General features: G+C 42.1%; 1 protein-coding gene across 1 annotated transcript in view; it reads left to right on the forward strand.

Annotated features, from left to right (window-relative positions):
* LOC120945562 (beta-1,3-galactosyltransferase 2-like) overlaps positions 1-18,988 on the forward strand; it is an 83,472-nt gene extending 64,484 nt beyond the window's left edge. Inside the window, exon 2 of the mRNA XM_040359819.1 lies at positions 16,237-18,988. Coding sequence (XP_040215753.1) covers positions 16,334-17,431 — 1,098 coding nt within the window. The 5' untranslated portion in view covers positions 16,237-16,333 and the 3' untranslated portion in view covers positions 17,432-18,988. The remainder of the gene's footprint in view (positions 1-16,236) is intronic.
* The last annotated feature ends 8,083 nt before the right edge of the window (positions 18,989-27,071 follow it).

Below are 27,071 nucleotides of genomic sequence, written 5' to 3' on the forward strand. Positions count from 1 at the left end.
GCTGCAAATTTTCACTGGCAGGTTGTACTCTTGCAGAGCACTTGAAGCACAAGATCTAATTTACACTTTTTCAATTTGTAGCAAATTTGCATGGCAAGTCTCTCGCAAGAGCAAGTTGCAGTGGTGAGTCTACAGCAAAAGCTCTGCAAGTCTACAGCATGAAAATTTAGCCACAGTGCCCCCTGTGGTGGGATGACTGTATCATGCAATGCGGACTTGCTGCAATTGTGCAACAAACTTGAGAAGCCTGGCAAGTCAAGCAATAGCTCAGCAAGTAATTTTCAAACTTGCAGCACAATTGCTTGCTATCTGGGCATAAGTATGTGTGATATGTTAGAGATGATGTTTAGTGTTACCACAATTTTGGACCCTAAAGACAAAGGGAGTCCTGAAATAAAGCTTCTGTAAGGGGTGTAAACAAAGTCACTATCAACCTATACTCTTCATCCAGCTTGCAGCAGTTTTCACAGAGCAGATGGTTCTAATTAGAGCTTTTGTTTATCATTGCAGCTTTGGTGGTGTTACTTCTGTTAAATATACACTACATTTAGAATCACCCTCTGTGCCTATTAGATATTACTGGTGCGTTCCCAAAGGTTTATTCTGTTAACCCCTTCATGGTGGAGGGCAAAACAAATCTAAATGCCTGAACACAATTTTGCAAATTTGACATGTCAGTAAAACTGTATGCATCATCACAACTTCTTCCTGTATCCAGTTGAAATATACCTTGTTTTTTTTTTCTTTGGGCGTTCCATCAGAAGCTATCACAGCGATCAAGTGATTGGAAACCGGGCTTTCTAGTTGCCAATCATTAACTGCTTGCTGACCGTATACTGTATATATATATATATATGTTCGTAAGGCGGTGCCTCAGTGCAGAATAACGTATCTGTATGTTATTCTGCACTTCCGGGTCTGTGGCAGGCATGCACACTGCCGGCGAACCACTCCCCCTTTGATTAGACAATCAGCGGGTCTGCCATTCTGTGAGAATGGAAGGTAGTGATCCTGTGTTTCTCACAATTTTTGCAAATTGCAGCTTTGCTCTCAGCGAAAATAGCATTGTGGAAATGTTTCCAAACTCTAGATGTTCATTTCACCATTTTACTGAGAGGAGGAAAAGAAAAAAAAAATGTACTGAGCAGACTACAGGTAAAAATTATGCTGTGATGGTGGAGAACGTTAACAGGAATCATTTAAAGATTATAAAGATAAATGAATCTGTCAAAAAAATGTACACTCTTACCTGTGAATTAAGGCCTGAGAGGACATAAACAATCAACTGCTGTATCCCAACAATCACTGAACTGTAGGCAAACTAAACTGGAACCTTTCCTATGCAGTGCCCCCTAGTGGCAGATATGCAAATTTCTCTTGTTTGAGAACTGCATTGAGAAATACAGTGTTACTTGAATTGTATTCCAGTATTTGCTTGTCTTCAGCTGAGAGAACTTACAATAATTAAAGACTTTACATAAAGTCTCAGAAATCTTTCATTAACCTCCCTGGCGGTATGATTATTTCATATTTTAGGTGCTGAAAGCGGTACCATTATTTTGCATGGAAATTTGACGTTTTACATTGTAGGCCTGTAATTTTTAGGAATAACTCACTTAAATCTGTCCAAACAAGAGTCTAGTAGACATCCCGGGTATAATAAAATGGAAAAAACAAAATCATTAATTATAATATAATAAATAACAATAAATAATTGCAGAATTGTTGCTGTCATTACTTTTATTTTTTGATGATGAATTTCCCCACAAATTGCTATCGCACAATTCTGCAAGTGATTATAATTTATTATCGCTGTTTTCTAGCTGCTCTAAAACCACTTTTGACATAAAGGGACACTTTTTGGCTGCTATGGACAATCTCCAGTTTCCAGGCAGAAAGAACAGTTTTTATTATATAAAAGGACATGCAGGACACTGGGCAGACCACTAGGGACAAAGGGGGTGTGTATTTTTTCCATACAGTACTGTAATCTAAAAGGTTACAGTATACTGTATGTAATGTATTTATTTACTTTTTTGAATTTGGCGCCGATCTCCACCCCCCGTGCGTCGTAACGTCGCAGGGAATGGAGCTCGGCGGCACACAGGCACTGTGTGAATCGAGCGAGGACACCGCTCGATCACACAGCGGAAAGGCATCGCAGGATCCAGGGACAAGTTAAGCAATTCCGAGCCAGACTCAGGATTACCGCCAGGGGGGTTAAAGTGATACTATGGCCCGGATTCTCAGTGGACTTACGACGGCGCAGCGCCATGTACGCCGTTGTAAGTCCTAATCCGAGCCGTCGTATCTATGCGCCTGATTCATAGAATCAGTTACGCATAGATATCCATTAGATCCGACAGGCGTAAGTCTCTTACGCCGTTGGATCGTAACTGCATATTTTTTCTGACCGCTAGGTGGCGCTTCCGTTGTATTCCGCGTTGAGTATGCAAATTATCTAGATACGCGAATTCCCGAACGTATGCGCGGCCGACGCAGTAAAGTTTCAATGTTTACGTTAGGTTTTTCCCGGCGTATAGTTGCCCCTGCTATATGAGGCATAAGTGCGGAGTACCAATGTTAAGTATGGCCGTCGTTTCCGTGTCGAAATTTGAAAAAGTTAAGTCGTTTGCATAAGTCGTCCGTGAATGGGGCTGGACGTCATTTACGTTCATGTTGAAACCAACGACGTCCTTGCGGCGTACTTTGGAGAAATGCACACTGGGAAATTCCACGGATGGCGCATGCACTGTTCCGCAAAAACGTCAATCACGTCGGGTCACAGTAGTTTAACATAAAACACGCACCCCTGATCCAAATTTGAATTAGGCCGGCTTATGCCGGCCAAATTACGCTACGCTGCTGCAACTTATGGAGCAAGTTCTTTGAGAATACAGCACTTGCCCGTGTAAGTTGCGGAGGCGTAACGTAAATCAGATACGTTACGCCTGCCCAAAATTGCGCGGAGGTACGAGAATCTGGCCCTAAAGGTTTGTTTTTTGTTTTTTTAAATAACAAACATGTCATACTTATCTCCACTGTGCAGTTTGTTTTGCACAGAGTGGCCCCGAGTGGCTCTCGTGGCTCCTCCCTGCATCAGCTAACCCCCTAGGAGAAGCGCTCTCCTGGGGGTTACCTTGCAGGCGCGCTCCCATGTCCAGTATTCGGCGTCCATAGCCGTCTAATGCAGGACTCGGCCCCGACAACCCGCGTCATTGGATTTGATTGACAGCAGTGGGAGCCAATGGCTGCACTGCTATCAATCTATCCAATCAAGAGCCGAGAACCCCGGGCAGAGAGACTGCGTGTCCTCACCATGAGACATTCCAGGGCTCAGGTAAATAAAATGGGGGGCTGGGGGACCGATGACTGTCAAGTTTTTTCACCACCTTAATCCATAGGATGAATTAAGGTGAAAAAACAGGAGGGTTTACAACCCCTTTAAGGTCTTCATGTTACATAGTTTACTTTCAAAAGTTTGTATTAAGAAAGTTTACAAAGTTTACAAAGAGTAAAAGAAGTGTAATACAAAAGTGACATAGGTCCACAAAGGTCCGTAACGAGCTTACATGAGTCAAAATAAACCACAAACAGCGAACTTGCAGAACAACAGGATAATTGATCAGGCTAGAGACATGGAGGAGGCTTGTCGATAGCTAGAGAGAGTAGTCCCTGGAAAGGGGACAACCATAGGGAGAAAAACACCTAAACATAATAAATCTATGAATAAAAAATAGTGCTGCGCTGTAGGGATAGGAAATAATAGTATAAATCTCATAAATACAGTGCTAGATCCAAAAATGAAATAAGTGCATCTAAACAGTGTAACAGTACACAACTTCAGTGATGCATAGTAACAAATCCAAGGTGAACACAATAGTGCTAGGTGAATAAGACAGCAGGCGCTGCTAAAGCCAGAAAGCTACAAAACTATACACATAGGTGATAGCAAACATATAAACAGTGAAAACAGCATAAGTGTTCATGCAGGAGCAGCATACTGAACGCTACTGGAACGCATGTAATAAAGTGCTGGTGCCAAGTGTCCAAACATATAGTGCTTGCCGGGGAAGGGTTCCAATTTCCTTAAAAGTAGTGCAGATGTCCCCCTACCTTACTGCTGTAAGGTAACAGCATAAAACAACTAAATATATGGATAAGTGCAGCAACGAAATTTCAGGCCGTTGTAGGTGGCAATGGTCCTCACACGGAAAGATAAAGGAAAGCACCAATAGCTTAATAACGTAGGAGCGATTTAATAGTATAAAAACAGCTTATACACTAGGGGCCAGATCCTCAAAAGAGATACGACGGAGTAACTGCTGTTACTCCGTCGTATCCCTGGTTCTAACTTTGGAACTGATCCACAGAATCAGTTTTCCAAAGTTAGGCAGAAGATCCGGCATGTGTAAGGGACTTACACTGCCGGATCTTAGGATGCAGTACCGCATTCGCCGCTGGGGGCATTTCGAGTCGAAATGCCGCTTCTGGTATGCAAATTAGCACTTAGGGCGATCCACAAAGCTGGTGGGTGCCTACCCACATGGGTACCTACCGGAGCATGATGGGACGGTGAGGCCTATATAAATGGGATGCAAGGCACGCTTCCATCATTGCAGTGAGAAGAGGCGTCGTGTCAACATCGGAAGAAGGGAGAAGAAGAGAAGAAGATGACGTCACAGAAGACCGCGCTGGCTGCCTGCTAGTAATTGAGCTAACACACGAAGATAGCAGGCAGCCAGCGCTGAAGAAGAAGGCACCGGACAGCTGGAGAAGAACCGGGGTGCGCCGAGTCAACAGCGGAGAGCGGCGAAGATAGAAGAAGACCCCCGGAGAGCGGAGAAGACCCCCGGAGAGCGGAGAAGACCCCTGGAGAGCGGAAGAAGAAGCCCCCCCTGGTATTAGAGCTAAAGAAGACAGGGGGGGTCTCCGGAGCAGACTAATAAATGATTTTAAAAACCCTTGTGTTGTGTGTTTAATAACTATCACTTTGCCTCCAGGTGAATGGGTAGGGGTACGATGTACCCCATATCCATTCACTTAGGGTGGGGGGCCGGTATCTGGGGGCCCCCTTATTTGAGGGGACTCCCAGATTCCGATAAGCCCCCGCCCGCAGACCCCGACAACCAACGGCCAGGGTTGTCGGGAAGAGGTCCTGTCCTCATCAACATGGGGACAGGGTGCTCTGGGGTGGGGGGGGCCCGCAGTGCGCTCCCTGCCCCAGAGCACCCAACCCCCCCATGTTGAGGGCATGCGGCCTGGTACGGCTCAGGAGGGGGGGCGCTCGCTCGTCCCCACTCCTTTCCTGACCGGCCGGGTAGCGTGCTTTGGATATGGGTCTGGTATGGATTGTAGGGGGACCCCCTACGTCGATTTTTCGGCGTAGGGGGGGGGGGGTCTCCTTACAACCCATACCAGACCTAAGGGCCTGGTATGCTCCTGGGGGGGGAACCCATGCCGGCTTTTTATTTGAAAATTGGCATGGAGTTCTCCCTCTCAGGAATGCATGCCGAGCGACGCTGTCAAATTTTTTTCATTTTTTTTTTTTCCGACGCAACTTTTTTTACCCGGCGCGATCCACAAAACTCGGCGTAACGTAACTTCACGCATGCGCAGTACGGCCGGCGCGGGAGCGCGCCTCATTTAAATGGGACTCGCCCCATTTGAATAGGAACGCCTTGCGCCGGCCGGATTTAAGTTACACAGCCTGAAAATTCTAGGTAAGTGCTTTGTGGATCGGGCACTTAGGTAGAAATTTTAAGGCAGTGTAACTTAAATGGGATTTTTTAAGTTGCGCCAGGTTTTTGTGAATCTGGCCCTAGGTACTCACAAAGGTAGTTTTAAAATACAGCATATAAAAAACGAGTGGCGGACTCGCTGGCATCACATCCGGTAACTCTTTAAACCGGACTCTTGCGCGCATTCGTCACTCACAAGTGACTTCTTCAGGAGTTGAAATAAATCTAGTTGAAAACTAGAGCCTCTGGTTTCCCCTATGATATTAACGGCGGATCAAAAGGAGGGATCAGAGGTGTGTGACTACTACTGATGGTCGGAAAGAAAAGTCCCTAAAAATGAAATTAAAAAGAAGGAAACAGGGAGTAGAGGAGGACATAAGAAACAAGGGAAAAGAAAAGGGAGAAAGAAATAAAAGTAAAAAAGGTCAGAAAGAGGAAGATTCTAGTGACCCATCTGGGGAGCTTTAAAAGGGGTCATATTTCATAGCTTAAATACTATTCCATTGATATAATATTTCTCATTGTCATTTTTCAGGAAAAAAACAAAAAGTGGCTTTGAAAAAAACAGGAACAAACTTTTTGTTTTTCAGATTATTTGCCAGGCCTTCACATCTCTATACATGACACAATCAGGGATACAGCTGAAGACTAGTTACTGTAGCACTGACACTGCATTAAATCATCCCTAAAATAGGCCAATTGGTGCCAATGCTCATTCTGGGCATGCATGCCCATCTGCGCACACGCTGTGATACACATGCACACCCACGTGCACTCTCATGCAGGCATGTACACCTAGCAAATGTTTGTGCCGGCTAATAGGAATTGGGCAGATGGGAACATTGCAAGGAGTGGGTAACAGGAAGACATGGCAAACTTTGACACTACTAGGGAGTTTTGGAGCTTTTCCTGTGAGAGCCAATCATTTAGGGCAAAATTCCCTAGGGAGAGCTGCTTTACTATAACTAAAGAGATGTATACATTATTCACAGTCTAGCAGATTGTACATAAATCTTAGTAATGTGTTACTGCATACACAGGTATTAATTATAGTTTTCCTGTAACTGTAGTTTGCATCGACAGTTGCAGTGATGTTCCTATGTTTTATCATGCATAAATGCCCATCTTCAAAACAGTTTCCTATAAATATGGAGACTATTCTATTGGGTTGGAAAAGGTGAACATATAATGGCACCTTTTAAACAGTTGCAGTTATTAGCTAATGAATAATGAAACTTCTGCAAGGCATCAAAAGGGCAGCCACACAGTTGGTCTTGTTAGGAAATAAAAGAAAAGAGCAGCAGGGTCTAAGCTATACAGCTGGCCCCAGTGGGAGGCTTCAGATAATTTAGCAGACTGTTTAAACATTTAACTAATGTGCATATGTCTTTGTTGCTATATGTGTGTATTTCAGTATTTAGAGAAATCTGTTAGAAATCTGAAAGAGAACCAGAGGAAGTACCGTAACCGCAACCCATTAGGCTGTGGTCAAAGCACACACTTCTTAAGCAGTGGCTCAATGGAAACAATTTCTAATAAAGAAAAAAAAAGAAAGCTGCGTTGTAAAATTAGGCAGTTGTGTCAGGAAATATTTCGAAACAGTAACCTACATGATGATGCTTAAGACATCACATATTTGAGTATTTATAATCATCAGTGCCTATTTACTTCTTTATCCATTCTTCCAGATATCTTATTTAATCATTTGCCTATTATAGGCTTTAGGAACCTTTTAATAATTACATTTTGAAGTTTACTGCATTTACCTAATTTAGGAACTGTTCATAAAAATTTGTTAATTCTTGAAAATTTTGGTAAATGGTATTTATCGTATTTTTTACCAATAATATGGAACTTCCTATAATGATAACTGCCATCGACTGTGCAATAACAAACATGTTATACTTACCTCCACTGTGCAATTGATTTTGGCCCCTAACGCCATCCTCTGGGGTCCCTCAGGTGGCTCTTGCGGCTCCTCCCCGCATCAGATAACCCCCTAAGAGAAGCGCTCTCCTGGAGGGTTACCTTGCGGGAGCATTCCCGTGTCCAGCATTCTGCGTCCATAGTTGTTGAATGCAGGACTCAGCCCCGCCCCCTGGCACCTGTGTCATTGGATTCATTTGACAGCAGCGGGAGTAAATGGCTGCGCTGCTATCAATCTATCCAATCAAGAGCCGAGAACCCTGGGCAGAGAGACTGCGCATCCTCACCATGGGACATTTTTAGGGCTCAGGTACAAAAAATGGGGGGGCTGGGGGCATGGTAACTGTCAGAAGTTTTTTCACCTTAAGACAAAGGATAGGATGATGATATCCAGTGTTGGGATTCCAGTCCACAACTCAGGGCTGGCCTCTTCAGGGTAGCAGAAGCACACTCCAAAACATGTAGATACAAGCAAAGAGAGAGGAACATTCTAAGTATGAACTGTATAAACTTTATAGTACAATACATAAAAACACTCACATTGAGGTTACAAAAAATCAGCATGGGGAAAATGTCCTGCAGCGGTGCTTCTCCTGACAGCTTGATGGACCAGCGAGTCAGGAGATGCACTGCTACAGGACATTTTCCCCATGCTGATTTCTTGTAACCTCAATGTGTGTGTTTTTATTTATTGTACTATAAAGTTCTTACAGTTCACACTTAGAAGGCGCCTACCTACAGTATCTTGCCTAACTTATGTAAAAAAGATCTGTATACTTACCTATTTTTAGTCCGCTCTGGTCCGGTCACATGATCTCCTGTGTCAGTGAGTAGTGGCTGCTGGGGAGAGGAGGGAATGCTCAACAACAACTGGGAATTCTGGGAGCTGTGATGTCACTCATAGGCTCCCATGTTCAAAGCATTGACAGTGCTCAATCCTCTCCCCTGCAGCAGCCGCTCACTGACACAAGAGAGCCTGAGCTGTAGATCACATAACCAGACTGGATCAGACTAACATTAAGTAAGTATACAAACCTTTTTTTTTTACACAGGCTATGCAGGATAAGTAGCAGGAGGGGGAAAGGACAATTTTTGGGCAGTTAGTGTTAGCCTGGAAGTTCACTTTATATCAGAGAGCACTGTTTGAAATGGTTAAAGTATAATTATAACCAAATCACTGAGATCGAATATATACTTTTTATATATATTAATGTAACATGTAAAAGGTTTTTTTTTGTGAAGCTCCATGTTTAGGCACTTTCTGTTAATTGGTGACAACACCCTGTCCCTGTCCCCTATTTTCACTCTTGCATTGTCACCCTGTTATATTCTTGTGGATATTACAAGTGGACATCTTTCAATGAGTGGCCACTCCTCATCACCTATTTTTCACTCACCAGAAACACACACTGCCCAATGTGCAGCAGACACAGATTGATTTCTCTGAATAGATTGCTTCCTCCTTATAGTCTGAAGCCTCGTACACACGACCGTTTTCCTCTGCAAAATCCACCAAGAAAAATGCTGGCAGAGCATTTTTGCCAAGAAAAACGGTTGTGTGTATGTTTTTCGTCGAGAAAACTGTCTTGGATCTTGACGAGAAAAAAAGAGAACATGCTCTCTTTTTTCTTGTCGAGAGTCTCTATTTCCTCGTCGTGTTTCTCGTCGGGCTGGTTTACGACGAGAAACACGTTCGTGTGTATGCTTAGAAACCCGCGCATGCTCAGAATAAAGTATGAGACGGGAGCACACCTTCGGTAAAAGTAGCGTTCGTAATGGAGATAGCACATTCGTCACGCTGTAACAGACTGAAAAGCGCGAATCGTCTCTCACCAAACTTTTACTTAACATGCAGTAACATGAGATTAGCAAAAGCAGCCCCAAGGGTGGCGCCAGTGGAATCGAACTTCTCCATTATAGTGCCGTCGTACGTGTTGTACGTCACTGCGTTTGAGAACGACGAGATTTTGTCTTGACAGTGTGTATGCAAAGAAAGCTTGACAAGATTCTCGACAAGCCTGTCAAGAACCTCGTTGAGGAAAACAGCGTTTCATTTATGACGAGATTCTCTGTCATGTGTACGAGGCCTAAGCCTCAATTGTCTAACCTGGGAAAAACATATATAGGCTCTCCTCACATCAGGATAGAAAGCCAGCATAAGTTGTATCAATGGAGCTCTCAAAAAAAGCAGACAAGAGGGCGTGGCTTGGACTCCACCGAGATGGCGGTGTGACTCCTGAGCTCCGGCTTACGGCGGACTTGTACAGCGGCTCACAGCGCACTGAGGCTCTATTTCTATCCCTAAACCTACCCTAATCGCAGCGGAACACTCGCCCACCAACGGGATGCAATGACGAGGAAGAGACAGGCAGAGCACCGGCCGAAAAAGCTGACGGACTTTTTCTCCTCATCGCCGCTGCCTCGTGGGCAAGATGGCGCCGGCGCTTCCTCCCTATCTGGATCCCGCAATGGTCGCTTTCAGGCCATCGCTATGCCAGACCACCGAGACTCCCCTGAGGCTGGAGGGACACCACAAGTACCTTCCCCGCTCAGTAGAAGCCCTGCAAAGTCCCGTTTCAGAGCGGACGAATCTGACACCCAGCAGTGTGAGGTAAGATCCAACGCTGACTCACAGGAAGACACAAGGGAGCTCCCTGACTCCATAATTTCATTCCCCACACAACATCAGCCAGTCCTGGACACTACCCTTAAAGACATGCTCATCTCTCTAAGGAGCACTATTCATGGGGATATGATGTCTTGCATGAGGAAGTTTAGCACTGAGTTGTCAGCAGTGGGTGAAAGAGTTAGCCACATTGAAACCAAAATGGGGGAATACGCAACCACCATAAATGACTTAGTAGACGCTCATGATACGGCAGAGGAAGAACAAATGTGGATAAAAGCTAAATTAGCAGATTTAGAGGACAGGTCACGTAGAAACAACGTGAAAATACGTGGCATCCCAGAAACTGTGGCCCCCTCTAATCTGCGCACATACGCCATGACCATGCTGACGGCCCTAATGCCTGACATCCCTGCTATAGAGCTGTCTATCGATAGAATCCATCGGCTGCCTAAACCCTCCTTTATTCCAGAGAATGTTCCCAGGGATGTTCTCTTTAGAATGCACTTTTACCAGTCTAAAGAAAAGCTGATGTCTATTACCCACAAGGGGGAACATGGGGGTACTGACTATGCACCCCTACAGTTTTATGCCGACTTATCGCAGTTCACCCTGCAGCTTCGGAAGAATTTGAATACTATCACCAAAGCCCTGAGGAATCATAACATTGTTTATAAATGGAGATTTCCAACGAAGCTGATGGTGACCAAAGATGGAACTACGCATGTGATTACCTCCCCAGCCAAAGGCTTCAAATTACTTCAGAAATGGAAGATTCTCCATGAAGACAACTCTACTTCCACCAGATCTAACACACCCGGCAGGGTGTCCCCTGATTGGCAACAAGTCTCTAAGAACCACTGAAATGAATGAATTCTCGGCCCAACATCATTGCCCTGTGCATATATTCTTTTGGCCCTATGGGGTCCCGCCTTGGAGCTCTATCACGGTTAAGCTCCCCTGTATTTGAGCAGTATTTTCTGCACTCGGGTCGTTTCGGCCCTCCTTTTACAGTTCATATTTTATTTTATTTTTTGGTTTATTTTATGTTTGTGCTTCTTTCATAACCAATCTTGGTTGCAGGAACCGCACTTTTCAGATTCTACAGACTGCATCATCTCTAACCACCCAGCTGCAAGAGACTTGTGTCACTTCTACCTGATCTGGGGCAACGTTTTCCGTCGAACATTCTATCTTTTTGAAATATCTATGATGACAAGGGGTCGTGAGTACACAAGACCCCTGTTGATAGCATTATATTACTTTGCTTGTAATGCCGGTTAAAATGTTATCGATCAATGCAAATGGTTTGAATCACCCTGTTAAGAGGGCGTCGCTCTGGCGGGAAGCTGACTCCTCGCGGTGTGATGTTCTCTGTGTTCAGGAGACCCACTTTCATAGTCATGCGCCACCTAAATGTACATACCGATCCTTTCAACATTATTTTTTTTCTAATATGGAGGCAAAAAAAAGGGGAGTAATGATAGCTGTCAGGGACACGGTTTTCTTCTCCTTACTTAAGGAATATTCTGATTCCTCTGGTCGCTATATAGTATTGATATGTGATATCAATGGTATTAGATACACGCTAGTGAATGTATATGTCCCAAACAAGAGACAGATTACATTTTTAAATGGCCTCATGCGTAAGATCGGGAAATCCCTCCAAGGATCCCTGATATTATGTGGCGATCTAAATGTAGTTCCGGACCCAATGCTGGACTCCACCACGGTGCTCCAGGGGAGGGGCCCGGCCCTGGCTAATTTCCTGCGGTCTCATGATCTGTACGATGCTTGGCGTTGTACGCATGCTACCGAGAGAGATTACTCCTTTTTCTCACACAGGCATTGCTCATACTCGAGGATTGATCTGTTTCTATTGGATAAATGGCTGCTCACCAGAGTTGTACATACCAAGATTAACACGATCACGTGGTCAGATCACGCCTCCGTTCTCCTGACCCTGGGTGACAAATACCCTGATACTGCTGCCTTTGTATGGAGAGATAGCTCTTCCATCATTCAGGACATAGCCACCAAAGAAACAATCAGAGAACGGCTAGAAGAGTATTTTCAGCTCAATTCTCAATCCACGGATAACCCATTCACACTCTGGAACGCTCACAAAGCCTTCATCAGAGGGGTGTTTATCCAGCTGGGTTCTAGGGCCAAGAAGCAGAGGCAACTAAAACTTACCACTCTCCTCAAAGACATAGACGCCCTTGACTCTCTAAATAAATCAAATCCCAATGCATCCACTAGTACCAGACTTGCAGCCCTAAGACATGACCTCAAGCTCCTTCTCCTACATGACTATGAAGCCAAAGACAGATGGGCAAAAATGTCCTTCTACTCGACTAATAACAAAGCAGGCAAAGCGTTGGCCCGTTATCTACGAGGTCAGCGCTTTAAAACCAAGATTGCTCGTTTAACACATCCCAGGACCAAGAAACCGGTGTATGACCCTCAAAACATCGCAGACGCGTTCAGCGACTATTACAGCTCCCTATACAATTTAGACCAAGACTCCTCAACCTATCAACCGTCACTGACCGATATACAGAACTTTCTTTCCAAAATCCACTTACCCACTCTGACCCCAGAACAATTAAGTGACCTGAACTCCCCCTTCACACTGAACGAACTAGTGCAGGCTATAAAAACTCTCCCTTCCAACAAGTCCCCAGGCCCTGATGGACTCATAGGAGACTATTACAAGACCTTTCAAACAATCTTAGGGCCACATCTATTGAAGGTGTTTGATTTGGCTGCGACCTCGACATCTTTTCCACCCGAAATGCTTGAGGCTCTGATTGTAACACTGCCCAAACCTGGGAAGTCACCGGATGCTCCTCAAAATTTCCGCCCAATCTCCTTACTGAATAATGACCTTAAGATTTACGCCAAAATGATAGCCCTGAGATTAGTAGACGTTATACCCACTTTAATAGACCCGGACCAATCTGGGTTTACGAAAGGCAGACAAGCATCGGACGCCACAAGGCGTTTAATCAATATCACCCACATAGCACGAGCGACGCGAACGCCTTCTCTGCTCCTAGCTTTGGATGCAGAGAAGGCGTTCGACAGGGTGCATTGGATGTACCTGAAATGCGCCTTGGAAAAATACGGCTTTGAAAAGCACTTATTGTCAGCGATTTTGGCCCTGTACACGGTCCCGTCGGCCAAAGTTTATACGTCCGGAATGCTATCCAAGCCCTTTAGAATCACGAATGGGACAAGGCAGGGATGCCCACTATCACCCCTCATCTTTAATCTACTAATGGAGCCGCTTGCGGCTTCCATTAGACAAGCACCTGGAGTGCACGGGTTTACAATAGCAGGTAAAAAACACGTCATTAGTCTTTTCGCTGATGACATTATACTGATGCTTACTAATCCGGTGACTTCCCTGGAAAGGGTTTCTTGTCTGCTTCGAGATTATGGTAAAATATCATACTATAAGGTGAATGATACCAAATCTTTTATTTTAAATCTGGGTGTCAGTGTCGATGAGAAAATGAATATGCAAAGTGCTTATCCTTATGTGTGGAATGACCACACACTTGACTACCTGGGGATCCATCTTACTGCCTATCCAGAGCAATTATTCACCGCCAATTACTTGCCGTTAGTGGATAAGGTCAGGGAAGGAACAAAGGCGCTGAGCAAACACATTTTGTCATGGTCCGGTAGATTGGCCGCCTTCAAGATGCAGATACTGCCACAGGTGCTGTACGTGTTTAGAACGGTACCAATACCGGTGAACAAAAAGTTTTTCGGGGAATTACAAAGTATTCTATCAAGATATATATGGGTGGGTAAAAGAGCACGTAGTGCATTTCACAAATTGCGCAAGAATAAGATGGCCGGGGGCATGGGAGTTCCCTCCTTTGCTGACTACCATCTAGCGGCTGTTTTAACACAAGCTAAAAGCTGGTTCCCAACCCAGGTAACCCCAATATTGGGACCCCTTGAGCAAAACCAAGCGCCGGGACGGGATTTGGCAGCGCTTTTGCTGGCAAGCCCATTCCTCAAATGCACGCAAATGACCTTAGCACCCCTTATGGTAGCTACTCTAGAGGCATGGAGGAACTTCGCTTCGGCGGAGCTACTTTCAACTCCTACGGTGGGCTTGGACATACCTATCTCCTCCTTAGCTTTAATAATACCCAACTTAAACCTGCAGAAATGGACACTGGGAGGCGTACAGTGGATTTCTGATATTCAAGAGGAGGGGAAACTGAGATCCTTTCAGCAATTACAAACTACATATAATCTCCCTAGCTCGGAACAATTCAGTTTCCTTAGAGTACAATCATTCCTCAAAAGTAAACAATATAGGCCCTATAAGATATTCTGGAAAACAAAAACATTTTTCACCTCTCAGAGAGGCAAGAGTAAGGGTATAACATTAATTTACAACCTGCTTAACAACAAAGCTATCTTTGTTAAAAGCAACGCATTAATGGCATGGGAAAGAGATCTAGGTGGTCCCTACATGGACGACCAATGGCTCAAAGCACTACAACACACACACTCAGCTACCAAAAGTGCCAACTTATGGGAACTTTATCACAAGGTTACTCAAAGGTGGTACCTAACTCCATCCAGACTCGCTAAGTTTGGTCATGGAGAATCTCCACTTTGCTGGAGACAGTGCTCACAAGTGGGCTCACTGTTTCATATTTTATGGGCATGTGGGAAATTGGCTAGATTCTGGAGTAGCATATTTGCAATTATGCGCCAGGTTACGGGACTCACTATACACCTCTCACCTTCCTTAGCCATATTACACCTGGGCATAGAGGACTTTCCTCCTCCTTTTAGGAAATGCATCTTACATCTCCTATTGGCAGCCAAGTTGGTCATAATGAGACTTTGGAGATCCAATGTGAGCCCCAAGGTAGAAGATGTGGTTAAAACCGTGTATTTGCACTTCATGTATGAACGCATGCTAGCCTATTCAGAGGGCAGAATTACCACATTTCTTACTCAATGGCAGTCCTGGGTGGATTGGTATGACACTAACAAACTCCTATATTAAGAACGGTTATAGTATTAAAAACTGACAAATAAGTTGTAAATCTAGACCAAGGCGAAGTGCTGGTTCCTTCCTTTTCCTTTTCCTTATTTTATTTTTTCATTATTTTTGGCTATTTTTGGCTCCCTTTGTTTAAATTTGTAGCCACGGAGTATGTTGCTCCATGTTCAACATTACAGTTTAAATCTCTTATATGAGTAGCATACCAATGTTCGTGGAGAGTATTGTTGCATACACCATGCAGCAATTTTGAGAGCATGTGCAGCTTGGATGGTATAGGCCCGATTCCACAGGTCACAGCAAGTACCCAAGGGGTGGCCTCTGGAAGATGGGTCCCAAGGCACGTCTATGTGTTACCCGCTGAATCGTAGAATTGCATTCCCAAAGCTGTGCTCTTATTTTGTATTGTATAATGCGGATGTCTACCTCTGTTGGTCTTTGGACATCCACGTGTACTAACATATGTATACCCACGACATGTTTTTTCCATGTATGTTTATACCTTATAAAACAATAAAAAACTATTGAAATTAAAAAAAGCAGACAAGATGCCACCATAGTGTAGTATTTTTTTATTATAAACATTGTTGGTACAATAGATAAAACATCAACATACAGCATACAGTCAAAAAACGCTAGGTGAACTCACATAGGGAGCTGCTGCTTGAGACTCGATGCAGGGGTGTGACATCAGGGCATAGACTCCTCCCTATGTGTTTCATCCATTAGGACATTATCAGGGGGGCCTCAGATAGGGTTTTGATCTTCAAATTAACTTTTTTTTAATTTTGTGTAAAACTTAAATGTAATATTTTTATTATTAACCATTGCCATTTTCATTATTATGATATCTACTATTGCACATATACTAAATACAATTTTATATTTGTTTATTGTAGGTCATGAGCAAATAACTATCACAAAACAAAGCTGCATCAGTGGAATAAAAATGACAAACCTGCCTTCGCAATTTCATGTTGAATAACCAGAAAATCCATGATGGCATTACATAGGAAAGTTTCATTTTGTTCCATTAAGACATTTATTTTGCTTTTAATATACTTAATTGTTTCTTGCAGTGCTCTTATTGTATATCTAGTTTACCACCAAGCACATTCCACATATTTCACAGAAACAGTGGATAAGAAAGATATTTTTTCTGGCAATGATGACATGACTGAAATTACTCAAACTTCATTTGAATGGATTAGAAAGACTCTTCTTAGAATTCCTAGCACCGTGTCATCACCTGCTGAAGGGTATTTAAGCATCAATTTCTATCAGTATGTTATTAATGAACCAAACAAATGTAAGACTGTCAGTCCTTTCTTAGTCCTGATAATTGCATCAAGTGCAGTAGACACTGAAAAGCGACAAGCCATAAGACAATCATGGGGAAATGAGTCCCTAAGAGACGGAATTCCTATTGTCCGTCTATTCATGTTAGGCATTGATAGAACGGTGGAACACAATGTCATTTTGCAGGAAAGTGAGCAATACCATGATATCATCCAGAAAAACTTCCAGGATACATATAAAAACTTGACTATTAAAACCATAATGGGCATTGACTGGGTCTCTGTCTATTGCCCAGGAGCAAAATATGTAATGAAGACAGATTGCGATATGTTTGTCAACACTGAGCATTTGCTGGACTTCTTAGAACCAAATGCACCTATCAAGCAAAACTATTTTACTGGCTTTTTGCTAGAGAATCACCAGCCACACAGAAATAAGGATAGTAAATGGCACATGCCACATTCCCTCTACCCCTATGATGTCTACCCCACCTTTTGCTCAGGAACAGGCTATGTGTTTTCTGGGGATGTTGCACCAAGGATTTTGAGGGCCTCTTTTAATGTAAAATATGTTTACCTTGAAGATGTGTTTGTGGGAATCTGTCTTGACAAAGAAGGCATACAAATAACTCCACCTGTTGATAGCTTTCTGTTTAATAATTATAGAGTTCAGTTTATTCCATGTTTGTATAATAGGCTTATTACTTCTCATGAAATAGGTCCAACGGAACTTATTTCTTTCTGGAAACTTGTGCAGGAACAAAAAGAGACTTGTAAAAAACAATTGGCGAATTGATCTAGGTAATAACTTCCTTCAGTTTAAATCATTTGTACCATTCATTTGATAATGTGATAATAATTATGCTAGGCACTGCATCAGTGCGGTAGGGTATTGGTAAGAAAAATGTGCAGATGTACTATATCTAGCTTCATTTTGCATTACATTGGATTTGCATGAAATAAATTGTATAAAGTAACAATATATTATGGCTGTCAGAATTGTTTAATGCACACATTGAATATGCATGAGCCCAGGCAGATACTAGCCTTTAAATCTAAATGTATTTAAAACAAATCAGTACAAAGGATATTATTTACAGTTATTGTGATGTTTCCATTGTGCTGATGGCTCCTACTTTAGTTGAAGTCTTCCTCCTCAATTGCCCTTAACCCCAGCTGCTGTAATCTTCCAATGCGCCAGGAGTTAACAGAGATGACCAACCTACACACTCATCAAGAGTTCCGTCTATACGTGTCATTTCAGCTCCTTCTCAATTCATAGAAGCTGTACTATAGTTTTAATGAATGAAATGGAATATAAATAGTGGAGGCTGACCTTCCTTTTATATGCCTGTCCTTCATTCATATATCATTTTTCATTTATAGAAGCTATAATACAGCTTCTATGACTGGAGGAGGGGATCTGAAAGGGCAAACTTAGTTGGCACTTGATGAGTGCATATGATAGATCCCTCTCCACTCCGGAAGATCTCAATAGGGGTAGGAGGGAAGATTGGAGATGAAAGATCAGGAGCCAGCAGCACAAGAAACAGCTCACACTGACTGTAAGGACTGTCCCTTGTGCTAATTTAAAAAACAAAATAAAAATTTAATTCAGAAAATCAACTGAATTTGCATACACACTATACAAATTGTGGTCAGTTTCTAACTGCCCGAAATTCGCTACTTGGGTGGTCCTGCTGGTCACCTCCCGCCCAGCATCTATTGATTGCAAGGGCTGAATGAAAATATCCTATGGGGTTAATTTACTAAAACTGAAGAGTGCAAACTCAGGTGCAGCTATCACTATCTGCTATATTAACAGTTCTGTGAGTGTCTCTGCTGTAGGAGAGCAGGAAAGTAGCCATAGACATGTCTTTCCTCTGTAGCTCTAGGACCCACCTCTGTTGGAAAGAAAGGAAATAGTGGAAATGGGGAATTGAGGTATACTGAGTATACATTCTGAAGCTAGCAAGGCTGAACTCAACAGCAGGGCAAATGCATATGTATAATAGATATAGTGAATGACTTTGTAGACCATATTCAGTAAAAACAATCACATCTATTCCTGTAAAAGAGACATTTTCACTGTATTGCCAGTACTCACCAGAATACATACTATTCCCGGTTTACCCAACTACCTACATTTGGTCAATATGTGTCTCGTAGAAGAGACATATTTTGCATTAGCCAAGATAATGCATTGAAAAGGCGATGTTGTTTTGTAAAACCAGAAATATTTATTTGAAATGTCCTCTGGTGTTGTCCACTGATAGGAAAATCTAGGCATGTAAATTGTTGCATTATACTACTTGTAATCACTCTCTAATAAAAGTCATGGATAGGAAAACCACACAGTCCTATACATCTGCCAGAAGACTGCATTAATCAGTTTTAATTTATATTGCTGAAACATGTTATACTGAATTTCTTGGAATATCAGACCCTTTGGCAGAGTATATTAATATTCTATAAAAGAGGTAAAATCGTATCATTTTAAATAAAATATCAGTACTACTGATTAGACCCCTTAACTCTGATTAAGTCTGCCATGCAAAGTAAGGTTCCCATGACCCTGAGGCAATTGATATACGTATAGTGCTTAGAAAACTGAACCGAGCTTGTGACAGTAACAAGCTAACAAATTTGTTGACTAAACTATTGTGAAACTGACAGATTAAGCCATTAAAAGTGTAAGATTTGGATTTCCATGACCTTAATGATATTGACACATATATATGATGGCTGGGAAAATGAACAAACAAATTGGTAGTTGTATGGAAGTAATTCTATTAGTTGAGCCACCATGGGTATGAACGATTATAAATTAGTATCTACACTTTTTTTTAAGATTAGGAGGGAGTTGCCACATATAAGATGTTTAGGGATCAAACCCAGACATTTTTTGTTTTAATGAAGGAGGCATTGTATTGAATATGAGTCTATCGATAATGTAAGGCTTATGTAGGCGTAATGGGAGCAATTTACTAGAAATGGTGCACACATAATCTGGTGCTGGTGTGCATAGTAACCAATCAGCTTCTAATTTTAGCTTGTTCAATTAAGTGTTGACAATTACACCTAGAAGTTTATTGGTTACTATACACAGCTGCACAAGATTCTGTTTTAGTAAATCTTCACCAGAGTATCTAAGCCCCACTATCTAATAATTATATATTTATGGGATTACTTCCTTGCCTACTACATGATGGCAACATTTTGTACCCCAGTACCTTCAAATATTAAGTTATGTAATTATGGGGAAATTAAGGGAGTTTTAATTTTATAAAACAAAAAAAAATCATATGTTGTCTTATATTTACTATTAAAACAGTGTAATAATAATATATACAAGAAACAAAACTACTTTCAGCAAACCACATATACATTATAATTTACACCAGCATACAAATAAGCATGCATGCAATTTCACTTGATAGCTCATGCTCTAAAGCAGAGAATGGATCTACACATGTGTATGGCCTTCATTGAATACATTATATTTTTTTTTTCCATTTTTCGGCCCCGTAGGCACTTAAAGAAATAACCAAGGTCATACATCAGCAAACTCTGTCACAATGTCCATTTGTTAAAGCAAATTATAGCAACAGTGTCTACAGGCAGCGTTATGTCATGCACATTACCTACTCTATTGAATAAAATATAACAAATGGCTTTGATATCTTTTTTGAAAACTTTTTAGTTCATGAACATACAATACAGATGAGATATGCAAACACCCACAAACACACACAGGGTGTAAAAGCCCAGAGCACATTTGTCATATTTGCGGTATGAAGTCAGAGATGCAGACAAAAATCTTTATTGGTATTCAGCTGGTAATGCAGTATAATGTAATGTTGCCATCTAGTGTCTCATAAGTCTAAAATCAAAATGTGCACAAATCATTATTTCTATTTTTAGCAGGTCTTACAACACTACACTGTAATGGCTTTATCTAATATTGTGATTTTATTACCTTTATAACTCCGTACACAATATGACTTTGATGTTTCAGAGACCCAAAATAAAAAAAAATACAGTTTGGTCAAGTTTTGTGTACACAAAAAAACATCACAACACAAAAGAGGCAAATAGGTTTTTGTTTTACAGGGTGGTAGAACTAATTTTCAGTTACGCTGAGAGCTTGTGATATATACATTATAATGAAAAGAACATTTTTAAGGGGTTTCCACTTTAGTTTTGCAATATGATATCTATAAAAAAATATTCAGGATTATACTTTTCTGAGTGACAACTATGTACCATATATACTTTAGTATAAACTAAGTTATTCAGCCCTTTTTTAGGGCTGAAAACAGCCCCACCGGCTTATACTCGAGTCAGTGTATCTGTCAGGTCGTGGGCGTCCATTTTTCAAAAGTCGTGGCTTCCTCCTGGTCCGAAATAGGCATTTGACACTGTGTTCCACTACCGCCTATCACGGAGGTCCTCTCATCCTCGGACTTTCCCAGCAAACACTGTGTTCAGTGTTCCTATCATGGACGTCCTCTTGTCCGTGATGAAAGAAGGTCCGTGATTGGCGGAACACTGAACACAGTGTCTTCTGGGAAACTGAGTCCGAGGATGAGAGGACCTCTGTGATAGGCGGTAGCGGAACACAGTGTCAAACGCCTATAACGAACCAGGAGGAAGCCACGACTTTTAAAAAATGGACACCTGCGACCCAACAGGTACACTGACTATCACGGAGGAAGCCGCAACTTTTGAAAAATGAATGCCCGCAGCCTGTCAAGAATAGAGGTACACTGAGGCTGCAATGGGCACAGTGAAAATGGGCACAGTAAGGCTACAATGGGTACAGTGAGAATGGGCACAGTAAGGCTGCAATGGGCACAGTGAGAATGGGCACAGTAAGGCTACAATGGGCACAGTGAAAATGGGCACAGTAAGGCTGCAATGGGCACATTAATGCTACAATGGGCACAGTCAGAATGGGAACCATAAGGCTGCAATGGGCATAGTAAGGCTGCAATGGGCACAGTAAGGCTGCAATGGGCACAGTGAGAATGGGCACAGTAAGGCTGCAATGGGCACAGTGAGGCTGCAATGGGCACAGTGAGGTTGCAAATTGGCAGAGTGAGGCGTGCAAATGGACATTGTTGACCCTCTTTTCCGCTTACAGTAGCTGCTGCATTCTTGCCCTAGGCTTATACTCGAGCCAATACGTTTTCCCAGTTTTTTGTGGTAAAATTAGGTGCCTTGGCTTATATTCGGGTCGGCTTATACTCGAGTATATACAGGTATATATTATTAGAATTAGAGTTAGGCCCCGTACACACGGCCGAGGAACTCGACGTGCCAAACACATCGAGTTCCTCGGCGAGTTCAGCACTGAAGCCGCCGAGGAGCTCGGCGGGCCGAGTTCTCCCATAGAACAACGAGAAAATAGAGAACATGTTCTCTATTTTATCGACGAGTTCCTCGGCGGCTCCATCGGGCCGAAAGTGTACACACGACAGAGTTTCTCAGCAGAATCCGGCTCTGACCGAGTTTCTCGCTGAATTCTGCCGAGAAACTCTGTCGTGTGTACGGGGCCTTATGCCGCGTACACACCATCGTTTTCTGCGATGGAAAAAAGCGACGCTTTATGTGCTTTAAAAAAACGTCATTTTTCAAACTTCAATTTGAACAACGACGTAGCATACACACCATCGCTTTTTCACAACGCTCTAGCACAGCGCAGTTCCGTCAATCACGCACTACGTCACTATAAAGGGTCGTTTCCATGCGGAAGACGGCCTCTTTTGCTGATATCGTGTTGCTGCGTGTTAGTAAAAGTTTGGTGAGATACGATTCGTGATTTTCAGTGACTGTGCTTTAAATTTCGTTTTCTGTCGTACAGTTTGTCTATTTGTTGTCGGATCTGTGATACAGTGCTTGTACTAAGGACGTATTTGTTTAGGCATTACGTTTGGTGTGCACGGTGCTGTTTAGCAGGTCGTTCTTCAAAGGCCATTCTTTACTTCAGGGCGTAATTTTTAGTCTGATCTGATTTGACGACCGTTTTCTAGCCATGTTGCGGGTACGAACTCGTCGCCGAGATCGTGCTGTGCTTGTTGTTAGGATGTGTGCTGCATCCCAGCGACGGTCCATGAACAGGGTGAGGAGGAGGTTGTGGACCAAGAACTGGTTGCTACGCAGGGACCAGTTCTCTCATATGCCTCTGCTGCGGGAGATCCGAGAAAATAACCCTGATGATTTCAGGAATTTTCTTAGGATGTCTGACCCCGTATTTCAGCAGCTTTTGGCTTTGGTGTCGCCATATATCACCAGGCAGGACACCGTTATGCGGGAAGCCATCACTGCTGAGCAGAGGCTAGTTGCTACGTTGCGCTACCTTGCAACAGGGAGAAGTCTGCAGGACTTGAAGTTCTCGACGGGCATCTCCCCCCAGGCTCTGGGCCTCATAATCCCTGAGACCTGTTCGGCCATCATTCAGGTTCTTCAGGAGGACTATGTTAAGGTAAGTGGTGTTCTTTCAATGGTCAAACTAATTCCCAAAAAAAAAAAAAAAAAAGTAATAATTTTCTAATATGCTCAGAATGCTCACTTTGTCTCTATGTATGCTGTTCTACACAATTAGTAAAGCCCTACATGTTTATTTAATTTAGCCAACCTGTCCATCATTCTATGTTGTGGGCAAACCCACCTAGCATAGTCCCTATCTTCCCGTTTATTTGTGGCCTCCATTGTAGTGCTGCATTTTGTGTGTCCCTATCTTCCCGTTTATTTGTGGCCTCCATTGTAGTGCTGCATTTTGTGTGTCCCTATATCCCCGTTTATTTGTGGCCTCCATTGTAGTGCTGCATTTTGTGTGTCCCTATATCCCCGTTTATTTGTGGCCTCCATTGTAGTGCTGCATTTTGTGTGTCCCTATATCCCCGTTTATTTGTGGCCTCCATTGTCCAAACCCCCCCCCCTAGATTTTTGAAATACATACTAATAATTATTTTTCTTATTTAGATATTTTTTGGGGGGTTGTTTCTCATCTCATCTTGAGCCCCACTCCCCCTAAATATATTTTTTAAACATCAGAGGGGGGTGATTAATATGCTTAATTGTTCACATTTTTTTTTTTAATACTAACCTTTTTTGTTGAATTGTTGGTGGGATCCCTTGTAATTTTAGCTATATTCTGTTTAAAATCTTTGTTCTAATGTTTTTTATTTTTTCTTTCTATCCAGTTCCCCACCACGCCACAGGAATGGCAGACTGTGGCAGCGGACTTCTCCCAGCGTTGGAACTTTCCGAACTGTGGAGGAGCCATTGATGGCAAGCACATCCGCATTGTGCCCCCACCCCATAGTGGATCCCATTTCTTCAATTATAAGGGATTCCACAGTGTTGTTTTGATGGCGGTGGTCTCAGCAAATTACGAGTTTTTGTACGTGGATGTTGGGAAAAATGGCCGGATGTCGGACGGCGGTGTCTTTGCGGAGACGGAGTTCGCACAACGGCTTCGGTTGGAGGACCTAGGATTGCCACCTGCGGAGGAGAACGAAGAGGGTCTGCCCTTCGTGTTTGTAGCAGATGAGGCTTTTGGTTTGGGTCCCCACCTCATGAGGCCATTTCCCGTACGCACCCTCACCCATGAGAGGAGGGTTTTTAATTATCGGCTGGCCAGGGCAAGACGTGTGGTAGAGAATGCCTTTGGAATCATGGCCAGCCGATTCAGATTGTTTTTAACAGCAATAAACATGGCGGAATACAAGTGGAATTATATTATACTATCTTGTTGCATTTTGCACAATTTTTTGAAAAGAAATTCTCAAACGTACCTGACGGTATTGCCTGATGAGGCTGATCTTGTGGCTCCGGAGCCGGGACATCAGGCTAGCCATAGAGGCTTGGCCCCCCAAACCGCACGTGCAGTGCGTCAATCCTATGTGGACTATTTTATGGGGAGGGGGGCCATTGCAATGCCTGATCTTGTTTAAAAAAATAAATTTACTTTTTGTTTGATGAAACAGTGTTTATTTGTTTGATTTTAGTTATTTGTAAGTTTTGGGGGGTAATGTTTCTTTTTCGTAGGTTCTCATCCAGCCATGTGTTTGGGATGTAATAAATTCCCATGAGTGTTAAATCTTAATAACTCTACAAATATGCCTGATTAATTTAATGAGTCTGCATTGATACCAATAACTACACACAAATTGTTTGGAGTCCAAAATGTTATTTATTTGTTACTTTTTTAGTTTGGATTAGTACAACAAATCATTTTATTTTTTTTTTTGGTCTTTTTTGATTATTTCAAAATATAAAATATTTTTTTTTTTTTTTGGTCTTTTTTGATGATTTAAAAATATAATATATTTTCTTAATTTTTTTGGTCTTTTTTGATTATTACAAAATATAATTTTTTTTTTTTTTTTTTTGGTCTTTTTTGATGATTTAAAAATATAATATATTTTCTTTATTTTTTTGGTCTTTTTTGATTATTACAAAATATAATATTTTTTTAATTTTTTTTGGTCTTTTTTGATTATTTCAAAATATAATATATTTTCTTTATTTTTTTGGTCTTTTTTGATTATTACAAAATATAATATTTTTTTAATTTTTTTTGGTCTTTTTTGATTATTTCAAAATATAATATATTTTCTTTATTTTTTTGGTCTTTTTTGATTATTACAAAATATAATATTTTTTTTATTTTTTTTGGTCTTTTTTGATTATTAGAAAATATATTTTTTTTTTTTTTATTTTTTTTTTTTTAAATTCAAGGAAAAAAGAAAATACACCAAAAATTAAACCCTCCCCAAAACATTAATAAAATTTTTTAGCTGCCGTTCCAGCGTCTTGGCTTTGTGGCGTATTTCACGGCAGGCCAGACGTATGTCCTCAACTTGGGCCCTGCAGGTGAGAACCTCGCCGATGAGGAGCTGGGCACTATACGTGTCCAGTCCCTGACCAGCCCGATTTCCTCCTGAAATGTGGAACCAAAACATGTGTTAAAAGATTGTATGCCTATATCTATATTCACAGAAAATGTGGTAGATGTTACTTTACCGGATGTTGAGGCAGGTTCCTCTTCCTCTACATCCCTCGGGGGTGTGGCTTGATTGGCTTGTGCCTCCTGCCTTTGTGCTTCATTGTGCCCTACAAGATTGAAGAAAGGGAAAACATGAGGTTCAACCATTAAGAGCGGCCTGAAATGACACCCAAAAATTAAAAAATGATAAACAAAAGGTCACTATTGTTGATTTTTAAACAATTATCAATAAAATAGACCAATATTTAATCCATTCACAAAGTAATCTCAAATCAGTTAACACAATTTTTACGTTTAGATATGTAAGCTAAACAAGTCTCCCCTGGATCTGCTCACCCCTGTGTGTGACCCAACATAGGTTGTGATTGTGACAAACAATTGTGCTACTGAGTACACATGTTCAATAAAAAAAGGAGTAGCAAACGCTCCTTTTTGTGAATCTCAAGGTATTTACGTTTCTTCTAAAATAAGCTGAAACACATTTCCATCTAGTCCAGAATTGAATACACCTTTTTTTTAAGCCCCAAAAATGTCACAACTTTCATATTTGTGTCGACTAATTGGTCATAGGAGTCGTCGTTCATTCGCCCACAATTCCTCAATTTACGATTTTTGATCAGATACAGTGCTTCAACTCCCCTTTGCACATGCCAACTAGGCATGATGCCATTTCTCGTTAATATGGTCTTGGATTATTGAAAGTCACCGAATGAACGACGACTACGACGACTGCATCATGCGTCCACATTCATAATATTCATTTTATGGTCAACCTGGCACAAAAAAAAAAGGGCACAAAGAACACACAAAAATAATTAAATACACATGGAAAAAACTTACTTCTTCTTCGAATCACCTTATTAATTCGGTAAAGTTGGTGGGGTTCCCTTTTTTTCAAATCCGACCACCTTTTGCGCAGGTGCTCTCTGCTCCTGGTTTTACCAAACTTCCGCTGGAGCCTACGGATGACCTTCTCCATAATTTGTGCTTTTACTTTATTGGGATGCATGTAGGGGCCATGCTTGGCATCATAGTCCTCCCTCCTCAATATGGTGACCATCTCCACCATTTCATTAAATGACATGTTGGAGGCTCTGCAGCGGAATCTGCGGCGTGGTTGGGCCTGGCCTGCCTCCTGGCTTGAGCTGGAATACACCTCCATGTTGTCCATCTTTTCTCCCTCACCAAACGACAGAGAAGGGGCGTGGAAAGGACGATACCGAACGTCAGGGGCGGGGTGTCGTGCGGAGCGTCACGCGTGCGTAGTGTAAAAGGGATGGGACGTGTTTGGAAACGGCCTGCATAGTCTGTGGAAGAAGTCGTAATTCCCGATCTTTCCTAATAACGACGAGACGTAAGTTTTTAATTCCGACTTTATTATAGTGAATAGGGAATGAGTTTGTGGGCTAGTTAGGGGAAG

Source organism: Rana temporaria, chromosome 7, assembly GCF_905171775.1.
Source record: "Rana temporaria chromosome 7, aRanTem1.1, whole genome shotgun sequence".
In the NCBI taxonomy this organism is placed as follows: Eukaryota; Metazoa; Chordata; class Amphibia; order Anura; family Ranidae; genus Rana; species Rana temporaria.